Here is a 15,380-nt window from a genome sequence, read left to right as displayed (position 1 = left end):
CCCATAAAAGGGCATACAATACTGCGTCCCTCTTTGATGTGACCCTTAAGATGAGCATAAAATGCACTGAGGGAGTCGCATTTATCAGTGCACAAATCAATATGGCATGACAGATCCACTAAACCCAATCTGTTATCAAAGCCACACTCTTTATGGTGTCTGTAGACATGCGTCTTGAGACCAGAGTGTCTTTTGAAATTGAGTTGACAGTCTGGAGCACAGCATGGAAGCTGTATGTTGGGTATGTTGGCATGGATTTTTGTATGGTTGACATAACGAATGGCTGTGGTGGACTGATGCCCACATATTTTACAAGAAAACATGCTGTACCATGCAGCAAGCTCGTATGAGCTCAAGGAAGCATCGAAGTCAAGTGTCCTGACCTACGAAGTGAACTGCTCTAAATAACACCACTGCTCTGAATAACACCACCAAATAACACAAATTGAATCGATTTCATACATACACATCAACATTCACAGAACTGATTTTAAAAGATTACCGTATAACAAATATTAGAAATGAGCGGCTAGAGATAATGAGATGAGATGAGATAAATCAAAACCTTCACTAGCTAGCCAGTACGGGGCAGCCCGGGCTTGCTAGCAAGTAGCCTACTTCACTAACAAGTAAAAGTTAGCTAGCAGCTACAGGTTCTGGGCAATGCGACCTTTCGCCGGAACCAGGCTAAACTGTGAATTAATTGTGAGTACGAAATGATAGCTTCAAACTTTGAGAGACTGAAAAACAGACAGAAAATTCACCTTCTCACTCCAATTGACACACTCCAACTGCAGGCAGGTTTCCAGGAGGCGGGAACAAAGATCTTGGTAGGGTTACTCTCTTTGGCGGTAAACTCTGTTCCACTCCACCTCTCCCCGACTCGCCCAAGCGTGGATTAACAGGAAGAATGTGTATTTCAAAAAAACATTATGGGCGTGGTAATTAACAGCGCTGGACCGTCATTTAACCCATTCATCTCACCGATAACACGAAATCCCAGTTTATTCAAAATAACCCGTGGTTAATGTTGGAATCTTGGTGTAAATCTACAGAAACTTTTTACAGTGCACCTTGAATTTAAAGACACACAGAGCAAATCTTGATCTGTTTTGGGGTTTTTTTTGTTTTGTTTTTTTTTTTTGGGGGGGGGGGGGGGGGGGGTAGACTGAAGAGCCAAAAAGTTGCATCTTTAAAGGTAGACTACCTTTCAGATTTTTGAAGTGCAGGTCATAAAAAGAATTTTCCCCGACACCCAATTATTTTTCTTTAGTGACCCAAAGCTACTGAATTTGAATCCCAGACTTCCAATTTTATTATTATTTTTTTAATAGAACAATTAATGAATTGAGGGCCACATGGCCCTAAATTCTCCACTATTTTTTCCTGCTTCACCATGACCCAATTCAAGATTCATGCATCACATGGTGGGTTTTCCCACTTCACACAAGGCATTGTGGGATACAGATTTGAAACAGGAGAGAAAAATGGAGGATGTGAATGTGCGAATGAAACATGAAAGACAGACTACAGTAACGGAAAGAAAGCGAGAAGAAAAGACATTATGTTATAGGTGAAGGAAAGGAAACACAGGACCAAACTAATAAATATCGGCGCTCAGCGAGCACCTCGGTGTGATCAGCTGTTCATTTAGCGACAGAATGACGGAACTGTCAGTGCACGCTCAAAGGTAAACCTGTAGATGACAGTAATGCGACACTGTGGATGCCAGCTGCTGGAAAACCCAAAAGAAGAAGATAAACCTGCGCATGCGCACACAGACGGACTTCCTCTGTCTGCGCAAAGAAGCGAGGGATTTCATGCACGTTATTTGCTTGAATCCCCTCAAATTAAATAACTTCCCATCCACACAATGGCCTGGGTTTTTTTTTTTTTTTTTGGATATTACAGAAATAAGCATATCATTAGCCTAATAGCATAATTGCCTAAGTCATTTTTTGGCCAAATTGTGATATCTGCCTAACTTTACTCTCCTACCACTGCTGCATCACCCTGCCTTATTGCCTATGTCCTCAGCCTATCAGAACGCATTTTAGAGTCCAAAATCACTATCTGCCTTAGTCATCTCTTTGACATAGGCATTTTTGACGCACAAATGGAGTGTGACTCCATGCATAGCCTCATTGAACGGCGTACCATCAAAGATATTCACACTCCACGTGATTACATTGTCATCTTTGATACAAAGGCCGAATCCCATTTCACCCCTTGGACGTACCCCTTGGCCCTTCCCCTCCATTTTGCGCGTTCACGTGAAGGGGTAGGGGTATCCCAATCCCAGTTAACGCGGAGGGGTAGGGGAAGGGGTAGGGCTTCTGTACCCCTCCAAACGGAGATTTTCCTGGAGCTGACTCCGAACGAAGGGGTTTGAGTGATTTCCCACAATGCCATGCGGATTTCAGCGAGATTTCATGCGGATTTCAGAAAGATGGCGGTTCCCGTGGCGAAAGATTGTCATAAATGTTTTCTCCATTATTTACGTAACCATTCTATTACTACGTCAATAGTGTTAACTAGCCTATTAACGTTAACGTACTATAACATTAACGTTGTGTGATCGGTTGATGCAATGAAAATTGTGAACAAAGTTGTTATTTAGCAGTTAGCTCAAGTAATTACAAACAACAGAGGATCTGCTTTTCTGTTGTGTCGTTACGTTAACCAGCTTCCCATCCCTGTGTACTTGAACTAGGGAATCCAGAGGAAACACGCCGCTTGATTCGCTTTCGAGCTGAGAATGAGCAGCGATTTCTGAAATCCAAAGCTGCTGCGTACGTTTTGTTCTGTTATTCTCGCTTTTATTGTTTACATGAGTGTTCTGACACCTCTACTGGCATTTCTCCGTTTAGCTGCAGACAACCGTAAAAAGAGGCCTATAGCCCAGGACACAGTGATCACAACAGCAGCAGACGGCATTTCAGCAGAGATTTCTGGTTCTGCCTCTGACTGTAGCGGCTGGTCGCAGCCAATGACGCATTTGGTCGCGTTTTGCTAACGTAAACGCTGACGGAGGTACGCGATGACGTATGCGATCGTTGAAGGGCTATCCCAATACGTAGGGGTTGAATTTCAAGCCCTATCCCTTGTAGCTCAGTTTCAAGGGGAAGGGCCAAGGGGAAAGGGGAGGCGAAGGGGAAGGGGGAGGGGTAGAAATTAGAATTGGGATTGGGCCTAAATGTTTGCATCCATCCCCATACAAGGTGACCCAGCTATACCGCAATGACTGCATGAAGTTATCTGGGGCCAATGTCACCAACATTCGACCAGGCAGAAAAGTTGGCGACCCCACAGTCCATGACCTTCAGGCTCTCCAGTACTTGGCAGATGGTCGAATGTGGCACAAGTTGGATTTTGAGTCTGACTGGGAGGACCTACCTCAGCGACTCAGCATCCCCGAAGAACCGCTCCACTGGGTCCCACTCTTTCCTGCCCAATTGCCAATTACTCTCAGGAAATTCAATGACTTGCAGGCAATGAAATCAGTACTACCAAGAGTGGTCCACCCTCCCTCATCAATAGACAGTGTGAAAACGAGTTCACACAGCACCTGAGTAGGACTTTGGTTAAGGTTAAACAAGTAAAACAATGCGGCAGCACGGTGATGTAGTGATTAGCGCTGTTGCCTCACAGCAAGAAGGTCCGGGTTCGAGCCCCGTGGCCAGCGAGGGCCTTTCTGTGCAGAGTTTGCATCTTCTCCCCGTGTCCGTGTGGGTTTCCTCCGGGTGCTCCGGTTTCCCCCACAGTCCAAAGACATGCAGGTTAGGTTAACTGGTGACTCTAAACTGACCGTAGGTGTGAATGCAAGTGTGAATGGTTGTCTGTGTCTATGTGTCAGCCCTGTGATGACCTGGCGACTTGTCCAGGGTGCACCCCGCCTTTCGCCCATAGTCAGTTGGGATAGGCTCCAGCTTGCCTGTGACCCTGTATTTATATGTAAGAGAAAAATTGTCTAACTCATGGCACATTCTGCCTAAGTCACTTTTATTACCTCCGCCAAGGAGGTTATGTTTTCGGTAGCTTTGGTTTGTTTGTTTGTTGGTTTGTCTGTTAGCAACATTATGGAAAAAGTTATCAACGGATTGCTCTGAAATTTTTTCCAGAGGTGTGACTGGGCACAAGTAACAATCTGTTAAATTTTGGCGGTGATCCGGATCACCTTCTGGATCCCAGATTTTTTTAAAGGATTCTTGGCGGAGGTCTGCGCTCTCCGAGTGCTTTTGTAGTTTGTTATGCAATCGATGATGTGTCTTTTTTTTTTGCAAACTTGTTCACACATCTTGTTGAACTTACTGTTACAAAATCAATAAAAAATACCAATGTGCTTGATAAAAATTGTGTTTTTTTCACATTCAAATATGACTTAGGCAATTATGCTATTAGGCTAACGATATACACTACCGTTCAAAAGTTTGGGGTCACTTTGAAATGTCCTTATTTTTGAAAGAAAAGCACTGTTCTTTTCAATGAAGATCACTTTAAACTAATCAGAAATATACTCTATACATTGCTAATGTGGTAAATGACTATTCTAGCTGCAAATATCTGGTTTTTGGTGCAATATCTCCATAGGTGTATAGAGGCCCATTTCCAGCAACTATCACTCCAGTGTTCTAATGGTACAATGTGTTTGCTCATTGCCTCAGAAGGCTAATGGATGATTAGAAAACCCTTGTACAATCATGTTAGCACAGCTGAAAACAGTTTAGCTCTTTAGAGAAGCTATAAAACTGACCTTCCTTTGAGCAGATTGAGTTTCTGGAGCATCACATTTGTGGGGTCGATTAAATGCTCAAAATGGCCAGAAAAATGTCTTGACTATATTTTCTATTCATTTTACAACTTATGGTGGTAAATAAAAGTGTGACTTTTCATGGAAAACACAAAATTAGTGTATCACAATGACTACATTTCAGAGGGAACTAAAATTTCACTGATTTTATAACCCACTGCAGTGTACCCTCATGGCCTGTTGGTGGCGCTGAGGCGCGTCTGAATGAACAACAAGCAGAAAGAGAAGAAGTAGTAGGGGAAAAAATCCAAAATGGCGGCTGAGCGACAATGAAGCGAAAACAAAGTTTTCTGGAAATTTCCGTCTAGGATTTAAAACGTTGTGCGAATAATTTAGCAGTTAAGTTGTGTTTTTGGTGTAGTTTAGTTGTTTGAGAGGTTTAGGGAGTTGAAATTTGTAAAAACAATCAGTTTTGGGATTTTTGAACATTTTTTGGACGCCGACTTCGGGGGTTTTTTTGTGTGTGTTTGTTAAACCTGATAAAGACATTCAAGAAATAACCGGCGAGTAGTGATAGTAGTAGTAATAATAACAGACGCTTTGGGAAAAGCAGAAAAAGACTAAAAAGTGCAGCATGGAGGAGAAAGTGAGCAGCAGGGAGAGCAGCAGCGGCAGCGAGTCGAGCAGCGGGCCCTCTTCCCCCGCCAGCCCCGGCTCCGAAGCGGCCAAAGCGGGCAGCTGTAGCAGCAGCGCCGCCGGAGGAGGAGGAAACGCCTTCGCCAACGACGGCAGCTTCATGGAGCTGTTCAAGAAGAAGATGGAGGAGGAGCGGCGGAGAAAGGAGCTGGAGGAGGCGGGCAACGGGCAGGCGACTGAGGACAAGAAGCCCGTTAGCGTGGCCAGCTTTGTAAGGGGGTTTATAGCAGTGTGTCTCATTTCAGACACACACACTCGAGCCAGATCAGATCAGGTGTCATAGCTAGTGTGTGTGTCATGAATCATCTACATCTAAACTTCCACACCTTATCGTAGCAGCTTTTGAGATGATACCAGCTTGTTAAATCAAATTCTGTAGTGCTAGGTGATGTGTAAGGTGATGCGAGACACAACTTTATCCTTTATCTCCTAGTAGAGTTTTGGAGATGGAGAGCTGTTAGTTTTAGTAAGATTTCCTCCAGGTTTCATCTCAAGCAGTGTGATCTAGACCTCTTGAGCTTGATAGGATGATTGTGTGAGATGATGATGATGATGTTAAGCTCCATGAGCCCTGCTGCCATGAAGATGGTGGTGTTTTTGAGACGGGCGGGTGAATGGCGCCTACTGTATGCTGCTGAAGGACAGGCGTGTCCTGGTCGGCCCGTGTAACGGTTTCAGTCTTCTCCTCCCAACCCAGGTGGGCAAGCGCAGAGGAGGCGCCAAGCTGGCACTCAAGACTGGAGTGGTGGCCAAGAAGCAGAAACCTGACTCGGAGGTGAGTCATGAGGATTTCGCCAAAATCCTGTTCATCTTTAAAAGTCCATCCTGAATGATGACTTCATAAAAATGCAGCATCAACCAATGCTTTACTAAACATGTCACACACGTGTATGTGTGTGTGTAAACTTATTGCATAGGTTTCAGGGTGGAGTTTTACTTTAGCATGTCACAAGACCTTCAACAAATACACCATCAGGTCATTTAAAGTGTGTGCGCACTTTGTGTTGGCGTAAACATTTGCTGTTGTACACACTCGGTATAAAGGGGCACTAAACTATGTTTCCGAGTTGCCGAGTTGAACTTCAGTTGGACCTGGAGCATGTAGTGTCCTTTAAAAATGTACAGTCAGGTCCATGAATATATACAGTGGTCAGGGCTCAACATTAACAGTAGCCCGACTGTCCAGGACAACCAAATGTTAGGGCCGGACAAGTTAAATCTACATCTGTCTGCCTGAAGCGGAAGAGTTGAATATTTGTTAAATCACAGTTTTTGTAGTAATTATTCGAGAGTTACATCATCAATAAAGTTCCAACAAAACTAGTTCAATCCCCTCAGTGATCTGGCCATGTTATTGTTTATTTATTTGAGTAAATACAGAATATTTGATGACAACGTGGTGGTGTTTGATTGGCTCCCCTCATGATCGCGATATTTTCTACGGGACTTGAAGATGGCGTTTGACTCAGTGGAACAGAAATGGATATCACGACTCAGAGCTACATAAATGTGAAGTCTACGCACATGATAAAATCTTAAACGTTAAACATCCATTTGAGGTTGTTTGGGGTCAAAAGGTTCTAGACCACCTTGTTTATTCGAAAATAGGAAAAAGAAATATTGAATCCTAATATGGAACCACTCACGGCCCACCCTAACTTCCTGTTTCAGCAGGAAATCTGCTTGTGTATAAATTCAGATTATGACCCTCAGGTCATTTTTATCACCACTTTTATGTGCTTGTTACACTGGCAGCGGGAACAAGTTGCACCCAGTTTCCTTTGTGTTTACATGCTCACTCTTGTCTAACCAGAGGTTAGGGTTACAGTGGGGGGGCGGGTCCTCTGATAACCACGAGAGTTTGACTCCCCGTTCACATCTGTATTGCAGCACGCAACAGCAGTAGGTGCCATTTTTATGATGATCTTTGGTTTGACCCGACTGCGGTTAGAACTCGTGATCTCCTGATCAAGAGGCGGACATGCTAACCACTAGGCCAACACGGTAAATCAGTGATCAGAAGGTTGTTTTTAAACTCACTTTATTGTCCTCGCGCTGCTCAATGAGTTGGCTGTAAATCCAATGTTTTCATTTCGACGAAGTGACTGTGCGAATAAACTGGCATGTGAAACCTCTCTGGTTCCCCTGTCTGTTTCTATCGTCCTGTTCATTCATCCCAGATCCGAGGGGGCCCACGAAGGAATCGGGGTCTCTGACTGGGTTGAACCCCAACAGTTTGTACCTCACACTCGGACCTTACATTTTTTCAATTGCCACATAAGAATATTAGAAATGCAGCCACTGTCATTTTTCTAACTTTTTTTTAAACTAGATTGTCACCTCAGCCTCATTAGGGTTCTATAACCTTGTATGGACTTTCTGTGGTTTGGGCATGAAAACCCAGTTCTGTGCAAGCGCAACATGATCGCACTAGAAAGCATGGTCAAGCTGCCAGTGTAGCTGCAGTATTTTTAGTTGCGAATTACAAGTATTTCCTCTTGTTAATAATTCGCCATGTCAAAACAAGTGAAACTTTCCTCCTTCTTTCGACGTGAAGAGAGGTAAGCAATTTATTATATATTTTTTCCATCAAAGTTGCATTTTGTGGCTTCAAAGCTAAGTTTTAGTGCCATTTCTAGAACACAACATCAAGAAAACGTGGAAGAATACACTATGACAGAGTGATCGACATTGACAAGATTGTTGACATCTTTGCCATTCGTCATCCACAATGCCTTTTACTTAGAAACATTTTGGCCGATGAGCAGTAAGACAACAAGAATAGAGAGATCTGCATCAGTTGACGAGGGTAAGATGTCGAGCCGCTATCCATACACTGCCGGATAAGCTGATTTGGCCTAATCATTGTCCGACATCTCAACAGCTTGCAACATGAGATGAAAGAATAATGCAAAGGCTGCGTTATTTTCTCAAATGTATTCAATGTATTTTTTCATTAACAAACCTGCAGGTATGTACTCAGGCTGCCAGTCAGTGTATGACGCTCTTTGAAAAATCCTAGCTATGCCTCTTGTGAATGTATTTCTTTATACATTTATTACCTTCACACATTTATTTAATTATTAACCATTTAATAGTTTATTTTATGTTTATTCAGGCAACAAAGTGGTTTCTTGTCATGTAAACTCATCTCATCTCATTATCTCTAGCCGCTTTATCCTGTTCTACAGGGTCGCAGGCAAGCTGGAGCCTATCCCAACTGACCACGGGCGAAGGGCAGGGTACACCCTGGACAAGTCGCCAGGTCATCACAGGGCTGACACATAGACACAGACAACCATTCACACTCACAGTCAATTTAGAGTCACCAGTTAACCTAACCTGCATGTCTTTTAACTGTGGGGGAAACCGGAGCACCCGGAGGAAACCCACGTGGACACGGGGAGAACATGCAAACTCCACACAGAAAGGCCCTTGCCGGCCCCGGGGCTCGAACCCAGACCTTCTTGCTGTGAGGCGACAGCACTAACCACTACACCACTGTGCCACCCATCATGTAATCTGTCTTGTATAATGTAGATTTTAAACAATATTTTAAAGCATGCCTTGTTTATAATAGGAGTATATTATTAATAAAAGTTAACTTGTTGTTCATGTGTAAAAGTTACACTTGACCATTAAACTTAATTTATACTTTGCTGTTTGAAATGAAACAAGTCTAAGGCCCAATCCCAATTCTAATTTCTACCCCTCCCCCTCCCCCTTCGCCTTCCCCTTGGCCCTTCCCCTTGAAACTGAGCTACAAGGGATAGGGCTTGAAATTCAACCCTTACGTATTGGGATAGCCCTTCAACGATCGCATACGTCATCGCGTACCTCCGTCAGCGTTTACGTTAGCAAAACGCGACCAAATGCGTCATTGGATGCGACCAGCCGCTACAGTCAGAGCCAGAACCAGAAATCTCTGCTGGCAGGGTGTGATTTGTTAACTAACACCACTGAATGGGATATCTTTGGCGCTTCGTGCACCACATCCGACAGAATGAGGTGTCAGAACACTCATGTAAACAATAAAAGCGAGATTAACAGAACAAAACGTACGCAGTCAAGCAACCGAAAACAATACTCACTCCCAAAGCTTTTTAGCAGCAGCTTGGATTTCAGAAATCGCTGCTCATTCTCAGCTCGAAAGCGAATCAAGCGGCGTGTTTCCTCTGGATAACAACTTAAAACACGTAAATAATGGAGAAAATACATTTATGACAATCTTTCGCCGCGGGAACCGCCATCTTTCTGAAATCCGCATGGCATTGTGGGAAATCACTCAAACCCCTTCGTTCGGAGTCAGCTCCAGGAAAATCTCCGTTTGGAGGGGTACAGAAGCCCTACCCCTTCCCCTACCCCTCCGCGTTAACTGGGATTGGGATACCCCTACCCCTTCACGTGAACGCGCAAAATGGAGGGGAAGGGCCAAGGGGTTGGTCCAAGGGGTGAAATGGGATTCGGCCTAAATGTTGAGTGTAACAAAAAGTTACGTGTTTTAAATTATACTTTATGATGCTTTAAAATAAGCAAAGAATAATTAATGTGTGATTAAACATAAGAGATCCAAAGTGATATATTTCTCACTGATTTATTATCAGTACACACAGTATAATCAGCACAGCATCAGCATCACTTTAGTGGACCTTGGTCCAGTCTCATCATCCACCAGGTCTGCCTTCAACCTTCTTTTCAGCATCATCATCAAAGTGAACATGATGAGCAAACTTTTAAATATCTTTTCTTTTAATTATCTCTTGGGAATAAAAACCTACTGTAAATACTGAAGATGTAATGGGATTGACGGTTCCATATAAAAACCCATCAGAACACTAAATATGGGACATTTCACCTGATTAGTTGATCCAGTTGTAAAATGTTTCCCTCCAGGTGAATATCTTCTTTTTGCTGCTGGCTCCATCTTAAAGGGCTGATGACATGAACATGACTCTATGCAATTTCTTAAATAAACTATACAACATGGCAAACATGTTAGATTCTGTTATAATTACGTGAAAAGAAGCTGTTGTTACGCGAATATCCAACTTTTAATTGCAAAGCGCAAGAAAACTGGGTCTGTGGCTCGTGGACATGTTGTGACATCAGCGGAACAACACACTGCGGTTCACTGGCTGTTCTACTATGGTTCTACTCGATGAAAATGGCACATGAAAACGCCAGTGAACTCTCTAGTGCTAGCTCTTCCTCTTCTGGGAGTCTAGAATTGTGTTGATCTCTTCCGAATAGAATCTATGATAGCCCTCTTGTAAGTGATCTCTTTACCCTTTGCCTCTCGTTGCTAGGCGGCAGTTACATGAAAGCCGCAAGCTTTCACAAGCAAATACATGACTGATATCATGCCGACTTTATGATTACATTTATGATTATCATGTAGAATCTATAGCTCTACGGACATTTATCTTATGTCGTTTCACAACACATGTTCTGACAGGTGGACTGCCTTTGGAGGACTCGCCGGAATACTGTAGGCAGTGTTGCCAGATACTGTTCAAAACCCACCAAAATGAACTTGAAACCGCCCAACTGGGCGGGAAACCTCCCAATCTGGCAACACTGACTGTAGGCACTGCTGATGGTAGTAACACACGTTTGTGCTGAACTGAACACCCAAGAGATTCTTTTAAGCTGGGAAGGGTGTCAAAACAATCCAAATCGAAGTGTTCAGAGCACAGGACTGATGTTGGTGAGGGCTCCCACTTGTCACGAGTGCGCCTGACTTGCTTCACCCACTTCGCATGCACCTCGGGATCTCTGGGAAACTTGAATAAACTTACCCCATCCTTATGGGTTTTGGAGCAAAAGCCGGCAACACAACGCGAAGGCATAATATATATATATATATATATATATATATATATATATATATATATATATATATATATATATATATATATATTCGGATATTCGGTCCCCCCCACTTATAGGGAGGAAAAAACGTCTATGCTGTCTTTCTTTGCATAAGGCAAACCTCACGGAAAAATCAAAAGACTAATTACCATTCGGTTTATTGAGGTGCACAGCAGTGTATACATAGTTGCAACAACTCACATAAAACAAAACAAAGACTGATATTTGGTTGGTTGAGCTGCGCAGACTGCACAGGTTGTGAGCTCGAGCTTGGTTGCTATGGTTACCCACAACAAGTTTGACAGGCATATCGGGGTTGGGGTTGGTTTGCTGGCAGCTTTGTCCCCCCCCCCCCAGTTTTTTGTCCCCCCCAGTTCAAAAAACGTATCTGCGCCCCTGTAATAATACTAATAATGACAAACTGAACACCTGTCGCATCAACAACAAATTGGTAAGTGAGGAGGAAGATTCTTTCTCTGATGTCATATAGCCCCTCCTCATTCGTCTCCTGGGTGCTGCAGCACCCGTCAAATTTGCCCAAATAGCCGCATTTTTTATCATAACTTGTAAAATAGGCGCCTTCGTGAATTAATATATGGATCATCGGGAATTACTTTTTATGTTATAAAACATCGCCAAAGATGTCAAAAACATGTCATCAGCCCTTTAACTCGTATTTTACGCTTTAAATCGTAGTTTCCGCGTTAAAACGTCATTTAAATTGCATATTAACGTGTAATTACACGTTAAAACGCAATTACGTGTTAACAAGTACAAGTTAGCACAACAGCGTCATTAGTTTTGGTCCCAATGGCCTTCCATATATAGCGGCGCTTGTTCGGAGACGCCTTGTTCCTCATCGGGGTTTTATGGAAACTCGTCTCGAAACCGTGATTTATTTGTCACGCGCTCTAAGACTCGACACATGATTCGAAGACTCGGATTCATCTGACCATCACTACCATCCAACTGTGTGCAGCGTTTACTGAAATAAATGGCCTGTATTTAGAAGAGCTCTAATAAACAACACCTGGGTGCGCTTTGCTTTTCTTGCTTTCAGGTGTGTGTCAGCATCAGGTGTCTAAATTCTCTGGATTTTTTTTATTCTTAGAGGAAAAAATCCCCAATATACTACACTATTTAGTCACTGTATCAGAAACAGCTGTTATATACAGGGAGGTCATATTGTAGCTGGGAAAAAAATAATGTGATAATCAGGATAAAATGTGGCTGCACGGTGGTGTAGTGGTTAGTGCTGTCGCCTCACAGCAAGAAGGTCCTGGGTTCGAGGGCCGGGGAGGGCCTTTCTGTGTGGAGTTTGCATGTTGTCCGCGTGGGTTTCCTCCGGGTGCTCCGGTTTCCCCCACAGTCCAAAGACATGCAGGTTAGGTTAACTGGTGACTCTAAATTGACCGTAGGTGTGAATGGTTGTCTGTGTCTGTGTGTCAGCCCTGTGATGACCTGGTGACTTGTCCAGGGTGTACCCCGCCTTTCGCCCATAGTCAGCTGGGATAGGCTCCAGCTTGCCTGCGACCCTGTAGAAGGATAAAGCGGCTAGAGATAATGAGATGAGGATAAAATGTGAAATCTTTCTCAGCTGCCTTCTTTTGTCTTTTTCACATGAGAGATTATTATTAATGACAGCACTTTTTCTTGGTAATTAAAGTGGACTGGACTTGCAGTGTAACTTCAGAACAACAAAATGTTCCCTGACCGAGGAAACATTTCAATTTCACTGCTTTTTCAATTTAAAATTCATCTCAAAGAGCCGAATCAAATAGTCGATTCATTCCCTGAACGACACATCACTCGGAGTGAATCAGTTCTCCTGAAGTGAAAGTGTTTCTCTTTCAGCTGAGACGCCGTTATGTTGCTGTTGGGAGAAAATAATAATAAAAACTCCAACCCCAGGCAGAACCGGTGAGATTAATGAAGCCCAGCATGGAGTGCTGAGTAAAAGTAAGTGCTGTGTTGGAGAGAAATGTGGTTGTATTTGACTGAGCTCGTGTAAAAACAGCAGTAAAACTGCGGAACTGAAATCATCTTCCCTGTAAAGCTGCTGTTTATCGGCTGTGTGTTCTATATTCGAGTTTCTCTCTTCAGTTTCTCATCATATATATATATATATATATATATATATATCTCATCTCATTATCTCTAGCCGCTTTATCCTTCTACAGGGTCGCAGGCAAGCTGGAGCCTATCCCAGCTGACTATGGGCGAAAGGCGGGGTACACCCTGGACAAGTCGCCAGGTCATCACAGGGCTGACACATAGACACAGACAACCATTCACACTCACATTCACACTTACGGTCAATTTAGAGTCACCAGTTAACCTAACGTGCATGTCTTTGGACTGTGGGGGAAACCGGAGCACCCGGAGGAAACCCACGCGGACACGGGGAGAACATGCAAACTCCACACAGAAAGGCCCTCGCCGGCCCCGGGGCTCGAACCCAGGACCTTCTTGCTGTGAGGCGACAGCGCTAACCACTACACCACTGTGCCGCCCATCATGTAATCTGTCTTGTATAATGTAGATTTTAAACAATATTTTAATTATATATATTTTCATATATAAATTATAATCATATATAAATAATTAAATCATATATAAATTATATATATTCATATATATATATATATATATATATATATATATATATATATATATATATATATATATATATATATGAATAAAGTAAAATTATTTGAGACTCAGTCATCATGAGGATCAGCAATATTTAGAAGTTGTTTAATGGCTGAACGCAGGTGTAATGTCCTGGTATCAGTGTTTTTCTCATAAAGAGTGTCTTTAGGCTGCTTTCTTCTTCTCCTTCTCCCCGTTAGGGGTCGCTACAGTGGATCTGTTCCGCATATTTGATTTGGTGTCGGTTTTACACCAGATGCCCTTCCTGACCCAGCCGTCCCCAGTCTATCCGGGCTTGGGACCAGCATTAAGTCTGTATACAGTATATTAGTCTGCTTTCTTGCCTTTGCAACAAAGATTCTCTGTGTTCTTGGCCATGCTGATGGGAAACAAAATGAGGAAATGTAACCCAATGAGCTACTGACTCTGGGTTATTATTGGTTTGTTCCTGTTTCTTTCAGGGAGACTGTGAGCTGGACTAGTGAATAGAGTAAAGTCTGGCTCAGAAAACAAGACGCCACATCTCAGCATTTTCAGCACAACTGACAAAATATATTAAGTATCACGGTCCATGTGATCCCTCAGTAAAAACAGATCATGGATCATTCACGGTGTAAAACAGTCATATCACACACCCCTACTTTAGGCTCACAGAAATCATCTCTGTTTAGTGTAACTGATCAGAATTTATTCAAACTAAAACCCATTTAATGCTAGTAAAGAGAAACTAGGATTAGAGTTAAAGTAGCCCTTCTATTAAAAGATATGGGACATGGATTTTTACCTGGGCATAATTATGTATAAAGGACATAAGAAATGCCATCTAAATCACTGCAGGGCGTCAAAAATGTGAAAATCATCACATTATTCAAGTTTTTTTATACATCAGCGTAAAACAAGAATTCGTTAATGAGCTAGGTGGTCACATGACCCGTGACGTCACAAAAACTTTCCAAGGAGCCAGCACTTGGGAATCTAATGTAAACAGGTTACCGAAATGGACACCATCAACAGTGATATTCCCAATGTTTCACAGAGATGTGAAGTTAGACCCTATCAATTTGAACCGATAGCTGGAAATTCACATGAACATAGATCTTGTCTTTACTCTGACGGGTCAGATGATTCTGAGAGTGAGAGTTCATTCAGTCCCCATGAAACTGAAAGCGGTCGGCTCGATAACACTTCCTGGTAAGTTAAAAACAATTCTGCTCAAAGGCTAATGATCTGTTGAAAGAAGTATTATTTTTGTATCATACATTGAAAGTTCATCATAGATCTAGCTAAAGTCCGTTGCAAGCTATTTTTTTTGCTGATATTTTTCGAGATTGATTGAGATACAATGCTTCCAGAGTCTGAGATGAAAACATTCAAAATGGCGAAACAAGTCAGAATTATGATAATCAATAAT

General features: G+C 42.7%; 2 protein-coding genes across 2 annotated transcripts in view; both read left to right on the top strand.

Annotated features, from left to right (window-relative positions):
- The window catches only part of LOC132870659 (protein NLRC5-like), a 254,164-nt gene that overhangs the window by 174,837 nt on the left and 63,947 nt on the right, over positions 1-15,380 (top strand). The gene's annotated exons all lie outside the window — the stretch shown is intronic.
- LOC132870374 (telomerase RNA component interacting RNase-like) lies at positions 5,057-6,388 on the top strand. Its single transcript, XM_060904015.1, has 2 exons — positions 5,057-5,657; positions 6,144-6,388. Exons 1-2 carry the CDS (start codon positions 5,385-5,387, stop codon positions 6,273-6,275), a joined length of 405 nt encoding a protein of 134 aa, XP_060759998.1. The 5' UTR covers positions 5,057-5,384; the 3' UTR covers positions 6,276-6,388.

This window comes from Neoarius graeffei, chromosome 22 (assembly GCF_027579695.1).
Source record: "Neoarius graeffei isolate fNeoGra1 chromosome 22, fNeoGra1.pri, whole genome shotgun sequence".
NCBI classification, from domain to species: domain Eukaryota; kingdom Metazoa; phylum Chordata; class Actinopteri; order Siluriformes; family Ariidae; genus Neoarius; species Neoarius graeffei.
This window is presented reverse-complemented; position numbering and strand designations above follow the sequence as displayed.